This window comes from Kryptolebias marmoratus, linkage group LG18 (assembly GCF_001649575.2).
Source record: "Kryptolebias marmoratus isolate JLee-2015 linkage group LG18, ASM164957v2, whole genome shotgun sequence".
Classification (NCBI taxonomy): Eukaryota; Metazoa; Chordata; class Actinopteri; order Cyprinodontiformes; family Rivulidae; genus Kryptolebias; species Kryptolebias marmoratus.
In genome coordinates, this window is record NC_051447.1 from 16076991 (window position 1) to 16103434 (window position 26444).

The following is a 26444-nucleotide window of genomic DNA, read 5'->3' on the forward strand; positions in this document are numbered from 1 at the left end:
GTCTTGTGCAGTTAACGACGCAAGTCTCCATCTAACTAACCAGATAAAAGAGCCGCCTGAGGAGTGAAAGTGTGTGGGAAGTGCTGCATGTAAACATGCAACGTGTGAAAGTGTTGGCACACTAATGTGTGGCTCATAAGTGACCCTGATACAACCAGAACCGGAAGAAAACAAAAGGCCGCACTAGACTTTATAAATTAAATAACACAAAATCTGCCACGGCTGAAAGGCAAACAGGAAAGCTTTTTGCTTGTGTCTGTTAGCAAAATCGGTGAACACATTTCAATGAAACCTTCAGGAGGTAATCATCACATCTACAACTGATTAACCTTTGAGGTCAACCCTATTCAAGATGGCCGCCACAGCCGAGTGGCCTCACCAAACACATAAATGGCGATAACGCAGCCAATTTTACAAATACTGAGCTAAAACATTTAGCGTGGTAGTAGCTGTGTCTAAACTTGACTAAACTATAACCAAGATCAGTTGACTGTGGCTGCCATCTTGAATTCTAAAAGCTGATCAGCAGTGGACGTACAGCAAATAATGACTTTAGGAGATTCATGACAATCCATTCGAAAAAGGCTGATGGCGGCTGTTTACGACTTGGAGAAACCAGGCGTGAAAAAACAAGTGCGGCTAAACGTTGATGTTCGGATCGGGAGAGAGGTTTTCACATCTGTGGATCATTTTATTTTTTTCCTGGTGGGATAAAAAAAAGACGCTCAGAATGTCTCTGAACTGAGCAGCTCCTTAAACATAAGCATGGGTTGTGTTTGCACAAGTAATTAACCAAATTGGGTGGAGTTGAACTCACGGTTTAAGGGCGTCAGCTGTTAAATACATTGTTTGGCAAGTTACTCCTTGTGTTATGTTTTTACCACTGATAATAAACTCACTGCTATGGTACGGTTCCTATAGTTTCCATGGCTCCTATAGTCGTCCAACTTGAGAATTCAGTCCCACTCGATGTGTTTCTTCCATATAAAAGGTTCTGTATGAACAGGGACTAATGTTTATATTTATATTTTTCATTTACATTTTAAGTCAAGCTGCAGTTTGCCTCAACAAGGTTATTTAATTATTGCTCAGGAAGTCAAAAAGCATGATGGTTTCTTTCTCCTATGTGTGCTTTACGTCTTGCTGGCAAAATATACCACTGAGCAAACTTTAATGAAATGCTCAAAACAATCCACGCCTTCTGAACCCAATTCAACATGGCTGCCACAGCCAACTGACTACAGAAAGCATAGAAAAATGGCCAGATATGGAGCTAAACGTCTTAACGTCTAGCTGAGAGTATTTGATCATTTCACTGAGGAACGACAACTCTTTTGGTAAAATCTTGAAAATAATATTTTTTCGTAATTAGCTCTCAGGGTATGTGTTGCGAACGACTCTCAGCTACTACCACGCCAAGTTTCAGGTCAATATCTGCAAAACCAACCGAGTTAAAGCCATTTTCGTGTTGGTCCATCGGCAGCCATCTTGAATCGAGTTGACCCCAAGCGTTAAATCGGTTGTAGGCGTGCGTCCAGTGACTACTTTGAGAGTTTTTGTTAAACATGCAGGTACCGGATGACCCTGTTTGTCACCAGCCGTGAAAACTCGAGGAGTTTGTTTTTGACCTCACAGCGACCTGTTGGTGCCACCTGTAAATTTATCTTGGCAGCTTCCAGGAGCTCGTCAAATCCATGGCTAATAAAAATATGCCAGCAGCGTGTTTGGGGTACGAGCCCAGTGTTTGGTTGCGTGTTGTTCTGGTTGCCATGTTCGCACAGATAAAGACTCTGACAGCAGCTTTAAGCTTCGGGTTATTAGCTGGAGGATGAGTCACCTCAGCAGCTTTGACACGCTCATCACCCAACCCCCCTCAAGGTTAAATGCAAGAAATCAAATCTGCAAGAAGGACCTTGGGGTGCAAGAACACAAGACAAGCTCAACATTCAGTTAGCCTTCAGGTTAGAAGCTGTTTGTTTCCACAGCATCGTGACAGTAGGCTCATTCTGCTGCTGTGATCATCTGATCCTCATCAGTGTTGGAGCTGAGACACGAGCATGGCTTCGTTTATCTGTTAGGCCTGGATCCCACCGGGCCGCAACTGTTGGCGGCTGATCGAAGAGGCGAAAAAACGGCGAGGAGACACATCAATTCTGTACTTACGGCACGCGCCCGCCTGCGCACGTTAACTGCAAGTAAACTGTGAGATTCGCGTGGCATTCCTGGCTGCAGCTGAGGGGCGATTTAGCCACAAAGTGTCTTAATTTAATCTATTTTTGTCTCCAATCGGTCACAGTTTAAAACCTTTGATTACAATTATTGAAAGAGCATTTTCTGCCAAAATGCAGCGTGAACGCTGAATGACTTTCCTGAATGTTACTGAAGTATGAGTAGTTTAAGTTAGGCAGAAAACACTAGCTAAAAGGTCATCAAAAGGCTAGCTAGAAGCAAAAGATAGCTATTGCTAACAATAAATTAAGGAGCAAAAGGCTAGTACAGAGTATAGAAAAGGCTAACGAAAAGCTAAAAGTAGCACATGCTAGCTAGAAACCAAAAATAACAAATTGCTAACTAAAGGCTAAAAGCAGCCACACTATAGGGCGCACTGGATTATAAGATGCACTGTCAATAAATGGTCCATTTTTGAATTTTTGTCATATATAAGGCGCACCGGCGCGCGCCGCGCTCCATTCAAAATGGACGATTTGTCAACCGTTTTAGCGCCACGGACTGGTTCATTATCAGACAGTATTTTCATTGATCGGCCTTTAAAGGTGTGGCGGATAAATACAACAAAATAAAATAATAAGACCCGCATGAAAACCGAGGTATTTTATAAAACATATTAAACGTAAATCCAACGTGTCCTCGCAGCTTTGTTAGCTGCGTCCTGGTATTGTGTTAGCAACATGAATAACACCCTCTCCTCCTGCTAATGTTCTCTGGTCAGTATGGCGATGTTTAAACTTTAAAATAAGATACACCACAAATATAAAGTGCGCAAAGAATACAACTCACCATAACGCTGAATCATTGGGAGCCCTGTGCCTGTTTCTCAGTAACGAAACGGTCCCATCTTGGGCTTTTTCTTCTTCGTAAAGTTTATGGCGGTTGGCAAAAAACACTAAGGTTACATTACCGCCACCTACTGGTACGGAGTGTGGCTCAAAATATCAAATATTATAGTCTCCTAATCAATTTTGTTTTCCATCTAGGGCTTCCGGAGACGTTTGTTTTTTACTAGTTTTGCTAGCTTCTGGGTTTGTTTTTAGCGGTAACGTATCACGTGACCTAGATAAGCGTTCTGACGCGCATCAAGAGTGAACCATAGACGGAAGTAGTGGAGAGAATCCGGTCAGATTTTCAAAATAAATGTCGTTCAGACTCCGAAAATAAGCCACACTTCCGTTTTTTGAGAAAATTGAAGGCTTTTAAGTGCACCGTTTAGACCGGAAAATACGGTAGTGAAAAGTAGCATTAGGCTTTTATACAGTAGGAAAAGGTAAGCTTAAAGCTAAAAGTAGCAAATGCTAGCTAAAAAACTAAAAACTACCAAAGGCTAACTAGAAGCAGCAAAAGGTAGTAGCATAAGGCTAACAAGAAGCTAAAAGTAGCACATGCTAGCTAGAAACTAAACGCTACAGGCTAAAAGACAAAAAAGAAAGTACAACAGATTTTTAAAAAGAACAGTTTTTAAATTCTTTAAAGAGATCATGTATTTCGATGGGGAACTCAATGTTTTATTATATGATTGGCTAAAATAATTGGATTAGCATTCAGACTGTTAATTGGGCTACACAAGTTTCACAAACTGTTCTTTACACAATAAATGTTTATTATTAACGTGACTGAACTCAACTTAATGATTGTTTAAATAATCCTGCAAGGATAAAATTGGTGTCTAACTCATCCCATCTGCACAGAAAAACAAATGCTTCATTTTGAAAAGATTCCCCCCCTCCTTCGACCACAGTTTGTCAAAGAATATTTGTATGCTTTGGTCGAGAAACCAGCGGGCCTGCATAGTCTTGGTGACCCCTGCTGCAAGTCAAACTAAACACTCCGGTGCCGGAGCAGCAGGAAAACCAGCATCTGAGGTCACACAACCGGGCTGCGAAAGTCACACAGCCCAGAGCGAAAACCAGAATGTGTAAAGACTTCACTTTGGCAGATTGGTTTGTTTACATCCTGGGCTGGACGTGATTTGGCTCGACTGCAGCGCTACGCTTCCAAAGAGCCCCGTCTTCCTCTCTTTAACTCTATCCTTTCCTGCTTTTTTCCTTTTCCTTCCCTCCTTTCTCTTCAACACTCAAACCCACCCCGATCGTGGAGCAGAACCCAGCGAGGAAACAACACATCTCTGCCTTTGTTTACAAAAAAAAAGAACAAATTCATAACCCGGCACAGATGTGGAAGTTGTATTTCTAGATTAAAACAAGACATTTGTGAAAAAAAATCTCTCACTCCACCTCCAGCAGAGTTTGCCAAGTTATGAGCTCAGACTTTGTTTTCCCTCCGCTCAACGTCTCTTAATAGCTTCCACAACGTCCAACTTTTATGACCCGTTACTCCTCTTTTTATCTGATGCAATTATTAGGGGCTTGTTAATTCAGCGCTGCAAATACGAACATGTTTAACTCATTTGGACTCAAACTCAGGAACCCCTCTGTGATTCAGGGCCTACGAGGGCTGATTTAATCCTCCAAACATGTGACCTGAAGCTCAAATAAAGCTAACTTCTGGATCCCTGGGGCTATTTTTCTTTTTTTTTTACAAGAGGAATTCTGACTTGGGGAGAACAGGTGATTTGCCATTTGGACATTTTAACCAGATATTTTACACTGGTTTATCAAACCACACATTTCTATTTAAAAGAAAGCATGGAAGTACCCATGCCACACCACGAGCTTGTGAGTTTGCCCACATTAACGACATATCAAAGCACAGAGAAAGAACATTTTTCACTTGGCAGTTGTTTTGTGTTCTTTCCTTTACCGTTTCAGCACAGAGTCAAAACTTAACGGCAACAGAATTAGGATAAAATACGAAAAATATATGAAAATTGTAAAAAAAAAAAAAAAAAAAAAAAACAGGACACAATGAAGAGACCATGTCTCTCTGCTGGCCCGGGAACGCCTCGGAATCTACCAGAAGAGGCGTCTGATGCCCCCGTGAACCAACCCTGGAGCAAGGCAGAGGATGGATGGATGGATGGATGGATGGATGGATGGATGGATGGAAGGATGGATGGATGGATGGATGGACGGACGGACGGACGGATGGATGGACGGAAGATGGACAGATGGATGGACAGACGGATGGATGGATGGATGGATGGACGGACGGACGGATGGATGGACAGACGGATAGACGGATGGACGGATGGATGGATGGATGGATGGATGGATGGACGGATGGATGGACGGATGGACGGACGGACGGACGGACGGACGGACGGACGGACGGACGGACGGACGGATGGATGGATTAATCCCAAACAATCATTTAGTGATGAATAAATTGTTAGAAGCCTAAAAACAAAAATCAAAAACATTGAAAAACTGCATCCTGACAGCTGTTATGACCCACGTGTGTGTGTGTGTGTTGGTGGGGGGGACATGTTAGGCCTTTAATTATTAATAGTAAGTAAACATTTGTTCAGTTATTAATTAACAGAGAAACTATTTTACATGTTTCTCCCCTGATAGATGAACTGATGTAAAATGAAGATTTATATAAAATCTGTCACATGGATTCTGTCCATGACCAACAAAGATGCTCCTGAAAGGCAGAAAACACACTTCAGTAAAGCCTTGCTGTTTCTTTCTGTGTGTGTGTGTGTGTGAAGCAGGATTGCTGGCACATTCCAGAGGGGCTGCAGGACACGACACCCTGCGCTCGCCGTGCCGTCCGAAGGCGTCAACTTTCCTTACAGCTGCGAGGAGTTCAGCCATGAGCTCACGGCGAGGCTGAGATATCGTTAAGTAGCTCTTTCTGTGCTCGACTCCTACACACCAGCATCAACAGGAAAGAGGCAGCCAATGAAACTAATTGGGTGGTGTGTGTGTGTGTGTTTTCTGAAAAGAACAGCCTGTACTGTCCTGGACTCCCTCCCACAGCTCTCTGACTGGCTGCCTCCTGAGTGGTCTGCTTTCCTTTGCTCTGCAATGATTGGAGACCGGGAATGTCAGCAAGTTAAAACTTTCTCTCTCCCCCCCCACCCGTCCCCTCCACCGCCGCCTGAGGACATACCCTTGTGTTGTTTTCAACTTCAGAAGCAGCAGAGCTGGACTGGAGGGACTGAACGTGCGAGCTTGTCACCCCCAAAAGAATGAACACAATGTCCTGAAAGCCTCCTGAACCGACTTCACGAAGGAATCTCTGTTCCCATCATCAGAGAGGAGGACGTCCTTTAAACCAGCACAAACCGCTGAAGGCTGATAATGTTTCAGCCTGTGTTTGTGTGTGTGTGTGTGTGTGTGTGTTGGCAAAACCCCATAAACTACAGGACAGATTTTACTGGCGCACCTCTACAGCTGACGAACTTTCTGAGCCAACCCAGTTTAAGACCCTAAACCACAGCCGAACACAAAAACATAACCAGCTGAAACTTGGGTCAGATTCACAGATATTAGCTAAAATTCGGCGTGGGAGTAGCTGAGAGTCATCCCCAACTTGCAGCTGAGTGCAAACATCCTCCATCCACTCCCAACATGACTTTAAAGCCATAACAGCTGTCAAATGATGTCATTTTTCAGTATTTTGCCACTGAATCGTTCACTGCTAAACTGGGTTTTGGCAGCGAATGTGGCTTTCAAACTCTGACAAAGATGTTTATTTGTTAAAGAAATACTTTAAATCATAAAAGGGATTGTTTTAAACGGAACAGCGAGCACAGATGACAGCCCTGGCGTTAAAGAAAAAAACAAAACACAAGGTATGAAATCGATTATTAGGCTCAGTTTTGCAATTTTATTTATTCGTCTTTTACAAAAAAAAAAAAAAAAAAAGGGATGAAAATATATTTTTTTATGAAAAAGCACATAATGTTGCTTTGGAAAGCTGTACACACACCCACAAAAAAAAAAAAGAAAAGAAAAACAGCACGACATAAATAAGTTAGTATAAACTTTCAGTGTTTATCAAAAAAAAAAATTAAGGTACACTTCAACATTTTACAAAAGGTGATGGGGAGTTCGCTGTTTTGTTTTTTTTGTTGTTGTTTTTGTTTTTTTTTGCCCCCCATAAAATGAGAAAACGAATAGTGCAATTACATGTCCCACATGAATTCCACAGCACAAAAAAAATAAAACAAAAAACAAATCTTTGATTCACATATTCATATAAAAAAAGCCCAGTGTTTTTTTTTTTCTTTCTTTTTTTTTAACATATTTGCTCTGTTACCCTGGACCACACCTACTAACGGAGGGGCGACGACCCGTGAGTCACAAAAAACATATTTTATTTAACTTCTATTTGTTAAAATTTGGTTGGATATTGCTCAGCAGTTTTAACACCCCTCTCTTCACCCCACAGGTTAAAACACACACAAAAAAAAGAACAAAAACGGGGAAAAAATTAAACGATATTTGTCTGTAAACTCAGTTTGATGGACCTCCAGCTCACAGCGTGGCCACCCAGGTCTTCAAAAACATATTTAAATGAAATATATATATATATATAGTTTCCACGTAACCCTGACTTTCAGATATCTGCTTTTTTTATTATTCAATTACCTGAATAACGAGACAAATGATCACTTCTAAACATTATTTTGTTGGAAATTGCACTGCAACTTCCCGAGTCAAACTCACACACTTAAACAAAACAAAAAAAAAAGATATAAAAAGCAAGATATGCTTTCTTAAATGCTACATTTGAAACATAGGTAGTACATATTTTTCTTTATATATATAGATATATATATATATAAAAAAAGCAAAAATTAATTTGCGTACTGCTACATCGTCTGCTGCTTTTTGAGGCTATTTTTGATTTGATACGAGTGCCAGAACTCGATAGTGTACATCTTCAGTGCTTTTTGTGCAGCCTCCTCCTCCTCTTCCTCTTCTTCCTCTTCCTCAGGACGAAGCTGCTCTGCTTTTATTTTTGTTTTTTGTTTTTATTTCTCTCTCCTGTCTCTGTCAGATGACGAGAAAGCCTTACAGTATTCCACCAGCGACGGGTCTCAGTGCTCTGCCGGACGTAAAGAGGAAACAGGCTGTTGAATGGTGCAACCGAGAGAGCGCTCACTCACACACACACTCACACACACACGGTGAACAGTCACAGCCGAAGTCTTGTGGGAGCTTTATTGAGAGAAATCGCACGAGCTCCGAAGACAGGAAAGCAGATGTTCACAGCTGTTGACGTGCGAGGTGTGGAAAAATGGCTCCTAACCTGCGTTTAACGGGACCTCCTGGCTGTCCTCCGGCTTGTCGGCTGCCTTCACCAGACTTCCTGCACAGCCGTCGTCCTCATCCTCGTCGTCTCTGTCCGACTTCGACCTCTTGTCCTGATGTTCATCAGAGCAGGGATCTGACGGATCACAACAAACACACTATTAAATGTGTTTTTTTTTTTAAATAAAACAAAAACAGATGAATGTGACAACTTGGGGAGGGTTGTTTCAATCAAACAGAAGGAAACAAATACAGTCAAAATTATAAAGTTCCACTTAAAATCCCCTTTTAGGGCCGATTAAGTGTTTTGACGCTTGGTGTTGTGTTCAAATCTGTTCCCCCCACAAACCTGGCCCAGTTTCACTACTTTTTTACGACATTAACGCCGAGTTTCACTAATAAACACAACTCCTCTTGTTAAGAAAAACAAAACAAGTTTGTGAAACACATACAAATGAGTTGTTACGTCATGACGTACATGTTTTTCACTTTTCAACGCCGAAACGAGCGCATTTCAACACGGAGGGGGGACTAAATGAAACAGAACACCACAGGTGGCGGCACCGACTCTGAGCGGGGTAACGGAATTCGACGCAACACCGGTTGGGCTAACCTGTCGCTCCCAGCCGCACAAAAAATGAACAAAAAGCGGCATAAAAGCCCCGGAAGGCGATTTAAAAGTCCTTACCCGCAGCTCGGGGTCGTTGTTTCCTCGAACCGTTCGTCCCTTGAGCGGACTCCGAGCTCCTCCTGCCCTCCTCGCCGCTCGGTCGGTCGCCGGGGGAGCCTCCAGCCTCTCCCCGCGGCGGCCGTCGCCTCCTGTGGGGCGGCCTGCTGTAGAACTCCGGCGCCTGCCCGTCCTCCTCCCACTCGTAGCCCCCAGGGGGGAGCGGCGTGTCGGTCTCCGGGTCGAAGTTGTACCGCTCCACGAAGTCCCGCGCGCTGTCCCGCTGTAGCTCCGCCGCGTACCTCCGCGTCTCCTCCCGGTCCGGCGCGCCGAACAGCACCCGGCGCACCGGGCGGACGCTGTCGGGTTGCCGCGCGTCCACCCGCTCCACTGTCGGGCTCGCGTTGGAGAGGCGAACATCTGACATCTTGCTGCACGTACGCGACGAGGAAGAGGAGGACGGAGGGGGGGGAAGACACACACACGCACGCACACGCACGCACGCACGACCGAGAACTTCCAGACCCCCTGTTTTCAGACCGCGAGCACTCCCTTCTTCAGACGCAGAAACGGAGCATGCATGCTCCGCGAATGTCATCCAAAAACCATAAAAACAAACTTTAAAAAAAAGGGGAGGCGGAGGGGGAGCCACTCCTGTCAGGTTCGTAGTAAAAAAAAAAAAAAAAAACACACACACACACACACGTCAAGTCACAACAGCCAACATGGCGTTAGAGGCTGAAGGAGGAAACCTGACTATTTAAACCGAGGAGGAGAACCGACTCCGGGTCCGCCCACAGCCGAGGAGCAGCAAACCCTGGATCAGATCCGCAGACCCTGGATCAGATCCGCAGTCTCCTCAGGACAAAGGAGGTGAAAACAACAACATGTAGCTGAATGTTAGCCTGCACCTTCAGCTGATCTGACACAACCAGCTTTAGCTGACAGCAGCTACAAAATAAAAGCCTCCAGTGACAGCACCTACAAAATTAAAGCCTCCAGTGACAGCAGCTACAAAATAAAAGCCTCCAGTGACAGCAGCTACAAAAATAAAAGCCTCCAGGGACAGCAGCTACAAAAATAAAAGCCTGCAGTGACAGCAGCTTTAAAAATAAAAGCCTCCAGCAACAGCAGCTACAAAATAAAAGGTTCCAGTGACAGCAGCTTTAAAAATAAAAGCCTCAAGTGACAGCAGCTTTAAAAATAAAAGCCTCCAGTGACAGCAGAGGCCTTCGGTCATCGGTCTCGAACTCTGCTGCTTCAGCGCATGTTAGCGTTAGCTTTGAGGCTGCAGCGCGCTAACTCGAGATTAAATTTTTAAAACACAGATGGTCAAAGACTCATGAAACAAATGTTGCGGCTGAAAACCGATCCGAGCCAAACTGGAGGGAGTGCATTTTTTTTTCACTGACTGGATGCCGACAGCTGAATGGCTGCTGAAGAACCTCGAAACCAAGCTGAAACATTAGCTAAAAGCTAGAAGAAGCAGAACACCTAGTGTAAAGCTAAAAGAAGCTAAGAGCTCGCTAAAAGTGTCAAAAGGCTAGCTAAAAGCAACAAGAATCAGAACGCTAAAAGAAAAAACAGAATTATATCCTAAAGCTAAAAGTAGCAAAATGCTACCAAGAAGCTAAAACTAGCAAAACTTTAGCTAAAAGCAACGAAACATGTAGCAAAATGCTAACTAAAATGTAAAAGAAGCTAAATGCTAATTAGAAGCAAAAAGTTACAAAAAACATTGATTAAAGTCTTAAAAAGTTAGCTAAAAGTAGCACAAAGTTAGCAGCTAAAGAAGACAAAAAGGAACCAGTTTGCTGAATCAGATATTTATGAAAGAACTGAAGAGACCTCCATGTATTTCTATGGAGAAAATATCTGTAAATAATGTGAAATAATTTAAAAAGCATAAACGCTAAAATCACCAAAAGTCCCAGCAGCCATACCCGGAATGAGCCGAAGCTTTTTGACTTAGGAACAGCTAAAATAGCGCAGAGTGAGAAGTAGGTAGAGTGTAGAAAATGTGCAGGGAAAATAAAAAAATAAACAATAGTGTCGATGCTGAATCAGCATTTGGGCAGATACACACACACACATACCCTCCCGAGTGTCATCTGGATTCCTGCGCAGTAAAACGAGCCGGCCCGCTGCCTTTTCGGCCATGCTGTTCCAATTAACCCTCCACGAAGTCTCCAAACATGTCGTGACGAACGCAGCCGGGCCATCTGTTCTGTCGGGTCGGGCTCACACTTCATCCATGATGTGTTTACGCTGCTGCAAACGGTGCGCGGCCTCGTACACGACTGATCCTCGCACCCCAAACAGATTTCGATTGCTCTCTGATTAGACGGGAAAGTAAGAAATGAGGCAAGGAGAGTAGTTTAGTGTTAAGGTCCGGATTTTTTTTTTTTTTTTAGCGTTTGGAGACATTTGGAGGCAACGTGGAGGTGTGACATCTGAGCACGAATCCCTTGACGCTCCTTTGTCTTTTACTCAGAATATTACCCAGAAACCCAAGCAGCTGGAAAACAGCGAGAATAGTGGTTTTTTTTTTATTAGGCTGCAAAAAAACGTCATGAAAAGCTTCTTTTAGTCTGTTTATGTAAAAAAAAAAAAACTTGTCAAAAAACAATTAACAGCAGGAAGATTTAGCGGAATCATATTGTAAGAACAAACCCGATAACCGTGAGGTGTTCCTGTTTTTTTTTTTTGTTTGTTTGTTTTACACGGAAGCAGGAATGTTCTCACGCTCGCAGCATCGACGTGGGTGTCGCCGTCTTCTCGAGCACGCCGTGGACCCCACACACGCGTTACAAGGCAGTGGGCTCCGGACTCTGCTTCCTCTTCGCCAGCTCGGCCCGAATCTGCTGGGGGAACTGGTCCGAGCGCTCGGCGACGCACCGCAGACAGAACCGCCTGGTGTAGAACAGGCTGCAGTCCTGACGGGGGAACGTCAGGTAAGTTTGCTCAAACAAACATTTTAATTTAACACACATTAAACACAATAATCAAACTACCTGGATTATTATCTGTCAAATCTGAGGTCTTCCTCAATGTTTAGAGTCTCTGTCGTACGATTTTGCAGCCAAACTACTTCGGCTTTTCTTAACTAATCAGGTGTCAGAACATTCAGCTCGACACAGAACGCCACGTGTCGAAGCGAAACTAAAATTATGGGAAAGTATAAAAGTTAGACATCTTTTCAGTTCATTGGAAACTTTGTTCTCTTTATAATCTACTTTAACTTACTTTATTTTTGTGTTTTTAGCCTTCTTTAAGCTTTTAGCTACAGCTAATTATGACTTCTAGTTATCGGCTACGCTAATTTTAGCTCGTACCTATTGATTTGTTGATTTTAGCCTTTAGCTTCTCTTTTGCTAAGTTTACTTTTTTCTAGGTTTTTGCTCATTTTAGCTATTAGGTTTTGCTATTTTTTTCCCAGCCTAACTTTTAGCTATGATTTCACCCTGTTTAGCTTTCTGCTATAGTTTTGTCAATTTTGGGGTTTTTTTGGCTCCGTTTTGCTAACTCTAGCATTTAGCTGTTTGTTTTGTTTTTGCTAAATTTTGCTTTTAGCGACAGGTTTGCAAATGTTAACTTTTAGCATTTCTTTTACTGACTGTTTTGTTGATTTTAGCTACAATTTTGTTAATTTTAACTCTCAGGATTTTCACAGAAAATAAATTTTCTCTAATTAAATTTGACATTATTAGATTTTTAATACAATCAGTATTACTGCTGTGTCTGTATGTGAACAAATACACTTCTGTTATTCCTTTATTGTTTCTTCTTGGTAAATTTATTTGCACTTTTATGTAAAAAATGCATTTTAAAGCAGCTGAAACAGCTCACCGATCCAACACAGACACACTTTCTGCACAAACTGCAGGTCGAGCCCAACACCAGGAACTTTTCTTTGTCCGGACTGAAAGGATCTTGAGCCACAAAACACTCCTCAAGCAACCTAAAGGGCAGCAAAATACATCTGGGATCAGTTATGGGTGTCTGTAGTACAAACCAGGGAGTCAAAACCATCACCAGAAGGTACTGTTTAGCTTCCGTGTTTCACACATTACACGTAAACGTCACATGCGAGCGCATTAGCATTAGCATATTAGCAATAGCATATTAGCATTAGCACAGCTAGCGCCGGAGCGCTCTTAAATACTTCATTAAAACTTACACAATAGCTCTGGTGTTCGGTGGTTTCTGGCCGTAGTAAGTAAATGTGGTACTTAAACCACACAGCTGGCAAGTAAATGTATTTCGGGAGTTTTCACTCGTTTCATCCATCGTTTACAGTCAGAAGCTTGTCCCGGTTTAGCGTCTCTCCAGTCAGGCCATCTTGGTTTGTGAGTATGCAGCGCCACCAGCTGGACTGGAGGGGGAACATATCAGTCTGAATTTAAAAAATGAGATTTATGACATAAATATTAATTAAGGCAGCTTATAAATTCATGTCCAGTGGCTCAGATATATATATTTAAAATCAGAAAGGCTAAAATTACCAAAACAAGTGTGACAATAACCACAAGCTTGCATAATATTACTATATCACACTCAAAATACGCATAAACATGATTGCAATAAGACATAAAACAAAAAAAAAAAGACTCGGAATCCTATATAACAAACAAAATGATCAAACTAAGAAACTAAACAAGACAAATAAGACTTAAAATGTGTGGAAAGATATAAATATTATCAAAAAAGGAACAAAATTGCAACTTCAAATGAGCTTAGAAATATAGAACAGGGAAAAAAAAATTTAAAAAATAAATAAAATATGTTAGTAATTTATATTTAAGCAGACATAAAATGCTACAAAACATGAAAAACCCATCATAATTTCTGTTTGTTTTGAGAATCATCATTTTGAGCGTGCTGATGATTCGTGGGGATTTTACTTTTCTGTACAAATTTTCATCTAGATGCATCACTGTTATGCAAATTTAGAGCACCAGCGTGATACACAGTAAAATAATAATATAAAAAATATAAAAACATGTAATGCAGCTGAAGAATAAAATATTAGGACAGCAGAGTGAATCAAAACACAAAATCCTTTCAATCAATAGGTTTTAATGAATAGTTTGGTTAAACAAACAATTAATTCATTCAGTCAGTAGCTTAATACAAGAGTAGTTCAAATAAAACTCTGTTTTATATTAATTTCTTGTCATTTCTTTTCACAACTGCAGTTATATGTGCTAAACATGATACAAAAATATATAAACCATTTAATTATGACGCGAAACACTGATTCAAAGTGTGAAAAAAAAGGAAATAGGGCAACTAATCGTTCTGTTTGTTGCTCGTTTTACTCTCTGAAGACTCAGAAATCCCTTTCACTGCCGTCATCAGACTGTTATATTTACGAAACACTACATGAACCAGATCAGCAGACTATTGTGTCTTCAGTGGAAATATTTAACACTTTGAATATTTAAAAAAATCTGATTAAAAGTGAGCTATCATGTTGTATCCGGCTTCCAAACACAATAATATCATATTTATAGGAATTCACAGGACAGGAAATGACAGAATATGTAAAACTATTTCTTCCTAGTGGCAAAAAAAAAACGTAATAAATCAGAGCTCAGGAAGCACAAATGTGACTAACAATTATTTAGGTCCTTCGTTAACCTTTGACCTAAGAACGGAAAGTTTGAATAAATTATTCTACACAAAACAGAATAAAAACGAGAAAAGAAAAGGCGTTCAAGTTTAGTTTTCTTGCATAAAATGAGCAACTTTTTTGCCGCTGTGCAAATTCTGTCAGCATCCCGTCCGAGCTGCTACAGCTGGCTGCTAGTGTCGGACTCAAACAGAAGAAAACGTCTTTATTGTGGTTTCAGCCTCTGACGGAGCCACAGGAGCTGCCCTTAAACCCAAACATGTTTTCTTTTTTTTGCTCCAGCAGCAGGAGATGATTCCCCGTCAGTACATGTCCCTGTAGATCTCCTGCAGGAGCGGGTGCAGCGACGTGTCCTCCGTCGTCTTGATCTCCTGCACCAGCTGGGCGTGCTCCGTCACCAGCTCGCGCAGGTCGGCCAGCTTCTGCAGCAGCCGGGGGAAGAGGAAGGCGTCGTCGGGGTGGTTGGCCAGCAGGTGGCAGCGCAGAGCCTGAACGACGCTTTCCTGCAGCCGCTCCACCAGAGGCACGTCCACCAGGCCGGGACGGTCTGGGAGAGGACAACGAATAGGGACAACGAATAGGGACAAGCTGATGAAGGCGGAAGGTGGAAGTTGTCTGTTAGGAGGACATCTCATGAACCATTAGACAGATTTTAATGAAACTCTCAAAGTGATCTTTGCTTCTACGACTACAACAAATCTACTTTTTCGCAACTCAACATGGCTGCCGCAGCTAATCGGCACAAATATATTGTCAGTTTGAGGCAGTGGCAGCTGAAAGTCAACCTCAATGCACATTTCAAGTGCCTTCCTGCAATAATTTAACCATTTTTTTGTGATTTTATTCAAACATTGTTATTTCTCAGACCTAATTCTGATGGATAACATCTCAGTGATCAGTCGGTTCATCGGCTCCTTAAAGAACCACATTTTTGGTCAAATATTTTTCTCTAAAGCCCAAAAAAGGGTCTTAAAACAAACTGAGAATTCATGTCTGAGAAACCAGAACAGCCAAATGTTTTTCCCCTTCTTTTTAAAAAGAAAAAGGCAACACAAAAACAGCTTTAATTTAGCTAATTTTGCAGAGACGGAGCTCAAACTTGGCGTGGTTGTTGTTTAAACACATCTCTGAGATCTGACATCATCACGTAAAACCTCATTTATGAAGTCAGAACTAAACTTAGACGCTTTCTGGCGTGAAAGGCAGCGGGCGATGAGCATTCCTACGAGGAATGGTCGTCAATTATCAAATTTAAAGGCGAGTTACCTCCGCAGCAGATGATGGCGGCCACAAAGAGGGCCAGGTCGCTGTCGTCCAGGTCCAGGGAGTTGAAGCGCGTGGCGAACTGGAACTTGGGCTCCATCATGTCGCCGAACGGCCGGCGCAGGCTTTTGAGGAACTCGCGGGTGATGAATCCGCCGCCGCGTGCCACGAGCAGCCCGTCTTTGTTCATACAGGAGGACAGGAGGGTGAAGAGGGCCTCGTAGACGGCGTACTTCAGGAGCGTCACCTTCGGGAGGACAAGAGGGACGCAGCAGAGGTTAGACGCCCTTCCATCTTAAATTTATCAGTTTTTTTAAACCGTTGTGACGTAGCCACCTGGTCGTTCAAATCCAAGCTCTGGAAGCCCGGCACGGCCTTGGCGAACTCCGTCAGCTCGGTGACCGTCTCCACGGAGGTGCTCTGGCAGCAGTGGAAGAGCCTGGCCTCGGCCTCGCCCTGCTGCAGCTCCCCTCCGCCCAGCGGTGGACTCACCCGCCCGGGGTCGGGACGCTCCAGCTTCACCATGTGGACCGCCAGCGTCCTCTCGGCAAGCTGGAACGTCTCCATGTCGTGAATGACGAAAGGCTGTCGGCAAAGAGATGGAGGAGACTGCGTCCGTAAGCGGAGGCGGCGATGTGGAGCGGCGGAAAGTGACAAACCTGGTCGCTCCTCCGTACCGGCTTGCTGGTTTTCCCGGTCAGTATGAGCCGCGCTTTCGCCTTGTTCATGTTGAAGTTCCTGATGTAGGCCTCGTGGATCTGCCTGACCAGAACCCTGTGGTCCGACAGGACGGGGTTCTCCGCCGCCGTCTCCACCACCTTGCTCTCCTCCTTGAGCTTCAGCTTCTCTGCGTGAGGCATGCGGCCAAACCGGATGGCTGGGGGTAGGCACAGAAACATTCGGCGTCAGGCAGCGTCCGACAAACCCGGCGAGCCGGGTCCAGCAGGGCCCGGTTCTACTGGAGCTAAAAACCCAGACGGGTCACCTGAACCACCTTCACAGCTTTAGCACTCACGTTCAGCTCAATCAGGAATCTTTTATGCTTTTTAAGAATATTAATTTAGAAAATATTTTCCCCACAGAAAAACATGGAGACCTGCTTCTTTTGCTGCTTTTAGCTGACGTTCTGCCGGTTTTAGTTTTTAGCCGTCTTGCAAACTTTAGCATTTAGCTACTGTTTTGTTAAATTTTGCTTTTTGCTACAGTTCTAGTTGTCTTAGCTTTTCAGTGTTCTCATCCTTTTAGCTCTCAGCTACATTTTCACAGAAAACATTAATTTGTTTTTAGTTCCCGTCGGTTTAGGAGCTCATATCAAAAACACGGAGACAAAGAAGAAATTTGTAAAACATGAAATTACTCATTTTAAGACCTGCCTAATTAATCAGAGACACAAAGCTAACATACAGATAATATAAAGACGCATCTTACCTTTAGCTTGATTCATTATCGGTAATCAGCCCTTAGATGTCTGCTACTTTTCTTTCTTTAAGGCCTAACTTTTCTGAATTCTTGTGTTTATAAACCAGATTAACTTAGATCTTCTAGGAAGTCGTATAATATTGAACTTGTAGGAATAACATGGTTAAAACCATTTTTTAAAAAAGCCTTACCGTTATGGGACATCCCCACAGACAGGCACTTCTGGAATCTGCAGAACTGGCACTTGTTCCGGTTCTTCTTTTGAATCTTGCAGCTGCGCTCACACTTATCGTACTCCAGCTTCAGCCGGACGGTTCTCCGGAAGAAACCCTGATTAAAACAGGAGGAGATGAGGTGTGAATTCATTTCTGAGTCCCTTAAAATGTCTCCCATTTGAACACCTTCAGCACTGAATCTGTGCATTTCGGCCCCTGGCGGACCGGTTCGTCACCACGTGCTCCGATTTCCTGTTTCAAACAAAGAGATTTCAGTTTTTGCAGCAAAACTGAACATTTGAACATTTCCGGGGGGAAGATCCCCGATTGGCCGAGGCGTCGCTAGCTCTGGGCTCGGCGCCAACAGATGTCGCACACATGCCGAAGCACCCCTCGCCCCAACACGTCAATGAAAACGCCACCCGGGGCGTTCTTCCACCCCTCGGTTTTCCTGGCAGGACACCCAGAGCCACACGGACACGAAACACGCCAAACCATCAAGGCGCGCCGCGTTGCTCATTGAAGCTCATCGTGTGTCACGTGACATGTTTTTGTGTCGTTCCCGAACAGAAACATGTGGTTTTCGTGGTGGGGGGGTGGGGTTCTCACCATATGACAGCAATCAGCAGTGGATTACATGACAACAAAGACAGGCAGAGGTGGAAAAACAGATGTGGCACAAAACCAGAGCAGCCCAGATACATTACTGTATGTCTGGGGTAAATAATACAAGCAGATGTGCGGCTGTAGTGAGAAAGAAACATTAAAACAACGCTCTAAATCACAGCTGTATGGTTTATATTTTATGTTAAGGCTTCCTTTGATCAGCATCAAAAACTGTCATCACAGATTTAAACTCATCCCCCCGCCGGGGTGCAAAAAGACGATCCCGAACGCTCGGCGATGGCGCAACGTCAGCCGGAGAACTCGGGAGCAAAGTGCCGGCGGAGCACGCCTCGAACAAGTGCAGCAGTTTCCCCACCGCCGCCACGTCCCAGCAGCGTGACGGGTTACGGGCCAAGGCAAACAGATTCTGACGGATGAAAACAAACAGAGAAGGAAAAAAAAAAAACAACGACGACGTGACAGCTCGGATCTTTTTAAGTCGGGTTCTGTGGAGTAATTAATATCCTACCTGCTGCAGACGCCTCTTTGAACGGCCTGAAATTACCTTTTTCCACGTTTTCCCAACAAAAAACAAAACAATGTCGAGCAGCTGCTGAGCTAAGATAAATAAATACAAATGATGAAAACGTTCCCTAGGATCATCATATGTTCACACCGCAGGCAAATACGACCCACGTCGAGGTGCTTCATCAATTTAAACCCAATGTGATCACATGACCTGACGAACACCTCAGAGGTTTAACAACCAAATCTAACGACGGCAGGTTACGATGGAGCTCGCCTGTAAATATGTCTCTCATCTATCGGACGTAAAGGATCTAAACCGTAGTCGGATCGAGCGAAGCGTCCCTGTTAAGCGTCAGTGACTCGGTGGCGTTCACACCGTCTACCTCACATGACCCGGCCGCCTGCATATCTCAGAAACTTTCCACTGGCCTCGAGGTCAAGCACCCTCGCACGGCGAAGGGACCGGTGTGTGCGTCTGTACAAAATGTCCGTCTGTGTGACGTTCCTCCCCTTTCGGCTACGTTCAGAGACGTTAAAAAGAGAAAAAGAAAACAGTCCGAACAGTTTCTGCGTCTTTATCTTCGTCCAGACGTTATCTTCTGTCAGATCGCCGCCTTCCTCACCTTGCAGCCCTCGCACGCGTGCACCCCGTAGTGGAAGCCTGACGCTTTGTCGGAGCACACCCGGCACTCCAGGCTGAGGGCGCTCGGGGGGTCGTCCGGGCCGAGCGCTGCTCCACAAACCTCGGACTGAGGGCTGGAGGCCGGGGTCAAGGTGTCTACAGCAGGAATGACACAACAGGGAGAAAAGCTGATCAATAATCGGCCCCTCGAGCGCGACTACAATCAACGTGGGATTAACAGGCTTCTGTGGAACGGCTGAATCAGGCGTGTCGGAGCGAGGAAACGAGTCAAACGTGCAAGATCGTATCCCTCAAGGACCAGAGTTGGACAGCCCAGGTCTACACCCCTGTGGGCGACTCGTTGGAGGACGGCGATCGCAAGGGAGTCTCCAAAATGTGTCAAAATGTCTTGTCTCTCGAGCTTTGACCACAGCGTCTCAAACCTGTCTCGAGCATGTCTCAAACTCGTCCCAGTTTAGTTTCCTTATCTTGCCACGCGCACGGGGAACCATTCAAGCCTGCAGCCTCAGACGCCCATGTTTAAAATCCGCTCTGATGATAAATTATTATTATTTAAAAACTAAACCAATCTTCTCTTCTCGAGTCGTTTGGGGTGGCTGCCAGGGTGGGTACGAGGCGAACCGAGGAGGGCAGAAGAGATGAGCGACAGAAATCATCTGCACGGCCTGGAATATAGTTTTATAAGCTGCAAAACACTCAGATTTCAGTAAGTTTGCGACAAAGAATTAGCCTTTTTCTCAAAATTTTGAGCCACAGATTAATCTCCAACAGTCGCAGCCCAGTGAGATACTTTAAAAGATATTTTAAAACATTTATTTTACAAATATTAGGAAAAACGCTGGAATACCCAGGCTGCTTTTTCAGTATATAACTGCCATTAAACTGGTCACAGCCTCGGTGTACACAGAGCCGTGTGGACTGAACGGGTTAGGGTTAGAAACTGAAACGTTTGTCTGATCTTTTCTTATAATCTGTACAAAGAGCCTCTTCGGTGAACACAACTGAGGATAAACAGTCAGAGCTGTAACGGTTGACATTCGCTCGTTTTCTTTTCGTTTTTTTTTTTAGCAGCTCACCGTTCGACGTTCCCAAGCCCAATCGGAGCGCTCGTTTTGAACTCACCTAACATGATGGAGCTCTTGGACCCCGAGTCGGTGCTCTGGTACTCTGGGAAGTCGAATCCCAGGGAGTCGTCTCCTATCGACTGGGAGATGTCGGGCAGGTCCTCGATCAGGTCTCCGCATAGCGGGCTGCCCAGGAGGGAGTCCCCCAGCGGTGATGGGGGGCTGTAGAGGTCCGCCGCCATGACGTTCGGGAACACAACCACCTCACTCACCAGGCTGTGGGAAGAGGGGCAGAAGCTTATTTCTTAAAGCGTGGACTCTTTTCGAACCCTTCGGCGGAGGTTGGCGGACTTTCTCTCCACTGGCTCGGTGCTCAGAGCAGTCGTCCTCCAATGAGAGAGTTGCAGGTTCGATTCCTGGCATAAGTCACACGTCGAAGTGTCCCTGGGCAAGACACCAAAGCCCTCAGTGCCTCTGATGATCCCATCGGTGTATAAATGGAGTTTAAGGCACTGATTAAACTGTAAAGCACTTTGAGTGCCGTATTTTCCGGACTACAAGGTGCACTTAAAAGCCTTCAGTTTTCTCAAAAAGCGACAGTGCGATTTATAATCCAGAGCACTTTATATATGTAAGAAGTCGTGATGTTTTAGTACGACTTTGGTAAAGTACAAAGCTGCACCGCTTGCAGCATTAAGTCTCAGTTATAGTCCCGCAGGGCTCAGCCCATGGACCTGAGCGAGCAGTGATGGCGTTTATACTTGACGCTTACGTCGGTTCAGTATTATCTGAAAACACAGGAGGCCGTTTTGTTTCATTTAATGCGTCTTATAGTCCGGTGCGCCTTATATATGACCAAAGTTCGAAAATGGACCATTCGTTGACGGTGCATCCTATAATCCAGTGCGCCCTGTAGTGCGGAAAATACGGTAGACTGGTTGGCTGGAAAAGCGCCATGTAAGAACAGTCCATTTACCGTTTACTGCTCCAGATCTGAGGTTCTCAGAGACGCCGTGAAGAACCACCACCGCTCCTGGACCTGCAGCTCAGGAGATGCTGTAACTAATCACTGATCAAATACTAGACAAGAAGCAGGTCCTTCAAACTGTCCCCTCCTCCTGATCGAGCCTCATGCAGCTGTTTTCTGCCCCCTCCTCTAAAATAAAGTTTGCACTTCCACGACTCGTTCCACGGGTCAGAAATGTCAGTTAATGTTTTCTGACACGAGCTAACAAAAGGTTGAAGAGTGCGGCCACCTTTCACCTACTTCTGTCGACCCGTCTGAATCGGAGGTCCGTTTCGTCTCGCAGGTTAACCCGGCTCCACGTTTAACCCGTTCACCGTCCGAATGCTCAGCTCGTCTCACCACGTCTGCACACTTTGTGTTCTTTCAGCCGCTCGTGCGGCAAAATGTTCGGCTCATTTAGATGATGGCTGCTGTGACGTCCTGTTTCTGTAACTTTTGTACTTTATAAAAATATTTAACTTAATTTATAAATATTTCCCTCATAGAAATACACTGAAACCTCTTCAGTTCCTTCATGAACATCTGCTGCAGCTAACTGGCTTTTTGACTTCTTAGGCTACTTTTAGCTTTGAGCTAGCTCTTTTGTTGCCTTTAGCTAGCCTTTTTCTACCTTTACATTTTAGCTAACCTGCTGCTTTAAGCTAACTTTTGCTTTTTCTAGCTAACCTTTTGCTGCTTTTAGCTACTGTTTTTTGGTTAAAGCGTCTGTTTGTGGGATTTCCTGATCAACGCAGAGACAAACTCCGCCACACAGAGTCCATCTACGCTGTCGAGAAGCTCTTCAGCATGGAAACACAACTTTTAATTCTCATTTAAACCCCTCTCTCTGTCCGGGATGGGTTTCCAGTGAGGGAAACTCTGAGGATTAATGCTTCCTCCAACTTCCTGTAATCCAGGGCAGCAGATGTTAAAGCAGCCGAACTGTAAACATCTTGTTTTTAATCTTTTATAAAGATTTTCTCTTTTAACTTCATCCTCACTGTTATAATGTAAACCACAGCACACTTAAAACAGCATGTTTGTTCTTACTGCATTGAAATGCAGCTTCCTCTGTGCAGAGAAGCTCACGGATCTAATCTGCAGAGAGACTTCAGCTCAGATCTTAGTTCACACAGCTGCACGCATCGCCTAAGGCCCGCGTGAAAGAAACACGAGGTTATTCAACTTAAACGCTGCATTCCTGAAGCCCGTTTAAAGCCTGCTGGCTGGCTTTTAAATCAACAGTCGCGTGAAATCCTGTCTCTTTCTGGCCGGGCAGCAAACATGAACTCTGCGTGGTCAGCCATCGACGGCGTGACTGATCAAAGCGCGCCCGTTCTCCTTGTTTGTCCTTTCGGGGCAGAGCGCCAAAGCTGGATGAAGAGGGAGTAAATACGGCGTGGACTCAACGAGTTTCGTCTCTTTTAAGAGATACAGAGCGACGGACCAACAAAGAGTTCCCAAACGTCTGTTGGGGACGATCTTCAACTAAGACCATGCTGAATTTTAGTTCAGCATCTGTAAAGTTACCCAAGTCAGAGCCGTTTTTATGTTGCGTGTGTGGTGGACATCTTGATCTGGGTCGATTCCAAACGTTAAGGAGTTTTAGGTGTGCGTCCAACGATCGCTTCCTGCCCAGTGGTTCAGTTGTTACTTTGCCAATACGTCAGACAAACGAACCAAATCACGCAAATAATCAAAATGAGTTATTTTCAAAGACCTTTTAGCTGCAATGCCTGAAAAAGCTGTGAAATTCAGAAACTTTCATTTGGAGAGTCCGGGTTGTCAAATTTGAGAATTTCCTTAATTTATTTGATTGTTTGTGTAGAGTAATGTCAGGTTTTTGCCTGACATTAATGTCACTTTTGCCTCCAAAGAGGCAAAAGAGTGGAGGTTAAGGAAACAGCCCCTCCGTGTCTCTGCGTTTTGAAACAGTGTCGAGCAGGTCGTCAGCAGGGTCTCGAGCAGCTTCATTTCCCCTTTTCCACGGATGACCCTGGCCCGGCCCCGGCCCACGCTTCCCGATCATCTCAGAAGACATTGTGTTTCAACTCCCGGAGGAGCCACAACCACAGGGCCGGGCGCTTCTATCTTTAGGTCACAGGAGAAGTGGAAACAGAGGCTGCAAATAGGGCATGTTAGCAGATGACACAACAATCAAACCACTGCTGAGCTCTAAGGTCACCCAGAGACGTCCAGATCAGCTCAGCCTGACAATAACATGCATTAAAAAATGATCAAAAAAACAACTTTTTTTCTCACATATCCGCCTTTTTGACCTTTAACCTTTGCTTAACCTTTAAAACACTACCCCTGACATAAAAAGTTTACTATTTCTTTAAATTTGTTCTTAATCAAGCTAAAAGATGCACGAATGCGTTAGAAAGCAACATAAAGTAAAAATAAAACAAGTGAGCGAAGCTAGCGGCTATTGTTTAACTTGTAAGTGAACAATAAAGTTTTTAAATGCTAAACCGACACACAAACAAAACCTCTCGCGACAAACATGGTGGCTTATCTTTGAAATTAAAAGTTGTAAATTACCTGAGAGACTGCAGTTCGGGACATTTTGGGTTCGGGACGGACGTGTAGTCGGACACCGGAGGAGCAGGGGGGTGTTTTGGTCGTGACCGGCTCCGTCGAAGACCTTGACGCGCTCCCGTCCCTCCCCGCTAGCTGTCACGAGCTGCTGCTGCCTCCTCCTCCGTCCGCGACACGCCGGAAGTCACGTAAGGGGAGCGACGTAAATGACGCACACACCTCCTGACACACCCACAGTTCTGACCAATCAGCGTGCGCTGATCGGAGAACCCCCTGCTCGAACGCTGATTGGTCCCTGTTGTGCAGCTGTAAAGTTTCATTTAAAATGATCCGTTTTGGTTATTAAACGCAGCGAGGAGCACGTGACTCTCCACTGGGGCTCAGTTTTTAAGGTTTATTTGATGCTTTACATTATTTTCTTCACACCTTAACATTCGCTTGAGCTTTTTTACCCCACAAAAATATATATTTCTTTAGCAACATAGTCTTAACCACATTTTTTTGGTTAGTACAACACTATTCTTCATGTTGTCTGCTCCAAATCTACACTATATTGCCAAAATTATTCGCTCACCTCCCTTCACACTCATATGAATTTGAGTAACATCTTAATCCACAGGGTTTAATCTGATGTTGGCCCACTCTTTGCAGTTATAACAGCTTCAACTCTTTTGGGAAGGTTTCCACAGGTTTAAGAGTGTGTATGGGAGTTTTGGACCATTCTTCCTGAAGCTCATTTGTGAGGTCAGACTCTGATATTGGACAGAAGATCTGGCTCACAGTCTCCACTCTAATTCATCCCAAAGATGTTTTATCAGGTTGAGGTCAGGACTCTGTGCCGGTCAGTCAAGTTCTTCCACACCAAACTCCCTCATCCTTGTCTTTGTGGACCTTGCTTTGTGTACTGGTGCAAATTTCCAAAATGTCTTGGTGTGCTGAAGCATCAAGAATTCCTTTCACTGGAACTCCTAACAACCCCACACCATGATTCTCCCTCCACTATTTACACTTGGCTCCATGCAGTCAGACAGGTACCGATCTCCTGGCAGCAGCCAAACCCAGACTCATCCAGAGAAGCGTGATTCGTCCCTCCAGAGGACACGTCTCCACTGCTCTACAGTCCGGTGACGGCGTTCTTTACTCCACTGCATCCGACTCTTTGCTCTCGGTGATGGAAGGCATTGATGCAGCTGCTCAGCCATGGAAACCCATTCCATGAAGCTCTCTACACTCTGTTCTTCAGCTGATCTGAAGGCCACATGAAGTTTGAAGGTCTGTAGCTGTTGACTCTGCAGAACGTTGGTGACCTCTGTGCCTCAGCTACCACTGAGCCCACTCTGTGGTTTTACGTTCACAATCGCTTCAACTTTCTTACTAAACCACTAACAGCTGACTGGAATATTTAGTAGGGAGGACATTTCCTGACTGGACTTACTGCACAGGTGGCATCCTATCACTGTACCACACTGAGAGCGACCCATTCTTTCACAGATGGTTGTAGAAGCAGTCCGCATGCCTAGCTGCTTGATTTTATACACCTGAATTCAATGATTTGGATGAGTGAATACTTTTGGCAATAGTGTCTATTAGCGCTTCCTGTCTAAAAAAGTTCATAATTTTAAAGCGGTGAAATAAATCTACAGCCTATATCTCCATACATCAGTGTCTGGCGCCACCTACAGCATCATAGGTGTTTAATGCGTCTCCGTCTCTTCCTGTGGACGTCCACGGTAAATGTGGGACCCCTCAGTGTCCTGTGGACGTGTCACCAACTGAAGAGGTTTGTTTTTTTTTACCTCAAGTACCTCGCCTTCCTCTCCCCTCATCACGGATGATTTCATGTCGACTCGAAGCTCGCGTTGCTGCCGTTTAATTTAGGCTCAACACGTCTGACGTCTACTTTCCTTTTATCTGTCAGGAGATTAAAATCTTAACCGGAAAATCCAAATTAATTGCCTGTTTTAGAGCGAAAAAGACAAATAATGATACAGCATTTCAAATGGGATAAAGATAAGCTTCAAAAGCTTAGATTAGTATTTCACCGTAAAATGAGCTGCTTAAAGTGGGAAGATCAGTGTCAGTATCTTACCTGCTGTAGATAGTTCTTTGAATAGATTCAATTTGGAGAAACGGTGTAATTCTGACTGGACTGATGAGCTAATGGCTAGTTCAGCTGGAGTTTAAAAATGTTACTTTATAAACCTTTACAGCAGCAGGTCCCAAAAGGCTTGAGAGGATCCAGAAAAATCCAATTAGCTTTAAAAATGGTTACCAATTAGCCCTGATAGTTACAAAGAACTGAAATTGGGTTCATAAATAGGATAAAACTGATATATTTGGTCTTTTTATTAGTATATTTAATAACTGGTTGCAGGTTTTTGCGCCATTTTTTGGGTCAAAACGTGAAAAAATTTGGCTTCATGCCACCTTTGAAGTGCACCGGAAGTGCTACAGC

General features: G+C 44.2%; 3 protein-coding genes across 3 annotated transcripts; all 3 read right to left on the bottom strand.

The window, feature by feature from the left end:
• Positions 1 to 7202: 7202 nt before the first annotated feature.
• LOC108240964 (cyclin-dependent kinase inhibitor 1B-like) lies at positions 7203 to 10171 on the bottom strand. The gene is made up of 3 exons (XM_017424794.3): positions 9091 to 10171; positions 8401 to 8538; positions 7203 to 8196 (listed from the first exon to the last, which is right to left on the bottom strand). The coding sequence occupies exons 1-3, from the start codon at positions 9665 to 9667 to the stop codon at positions 8189 to 8191; spliced, it is 723 nt and encodes a 240-aa protein (XP_017280283.1). The 5' UTR covers positions 9668 to 10171; the 3' UTR covers positions 7203 to 8188.
• Positions 10172 to 11416: 1245 nt separating this feature from the next.
• Positions 11417 to 13442, bottom strand: cdpf1 (cysteine rich DPF motif domain containing 1). Its single transcript, XM_017424807.3, has 3 exons — positions 13250 to 13442; positions 12919 to 13030; positions 11417 to 12005 (listed from the first exon to the last, which is right to left on the bottom strand). Exons 1-3 carry the CDS (start codon positions 13357 to 13359, stop codon positions 11877 to 11879), a joined length of 351 nt encoding a protein of 116 aa, XP_017280296.1. The 5' UTR covers positions 13360 to 13442; the 3' UTR covers positions 11417 to 11876.
• Positions 13443 to 14128: 686 nt separating this feature from the next.
• Positions 14129 to 24828, bottom strand: pparaa (peroxisome proliferator-activated receptor alpha a). The gene is made up of 8 exons (XM_017424858.3): positions 23993 to 24828; positions 20501 to 20718; positions 19359 to 19513; positions 17578 to 17716; positions 16645 to 16844; positions 16304 to 16552; positions 15971 to 16214; positions 14129 to 15251 (listed from the first exon to the last, which is right to left on the bottom strand). The coding sequence occupies exons 2-8, from the start codon at positions 20682 to 20684 to the stop codon at positions 15007 to 15009; spliced, it is 1416 nt and encodes a 471-aa protein (XP_017280347.1). The 5' UTR covers positions 20685 to 20718; positions 23993 to 24828; the 3' UTR covers positions 14129 to 15006.
• Between the last annotated feature and the right edge of the window lie 1616 nt (positions 24829 to 26444).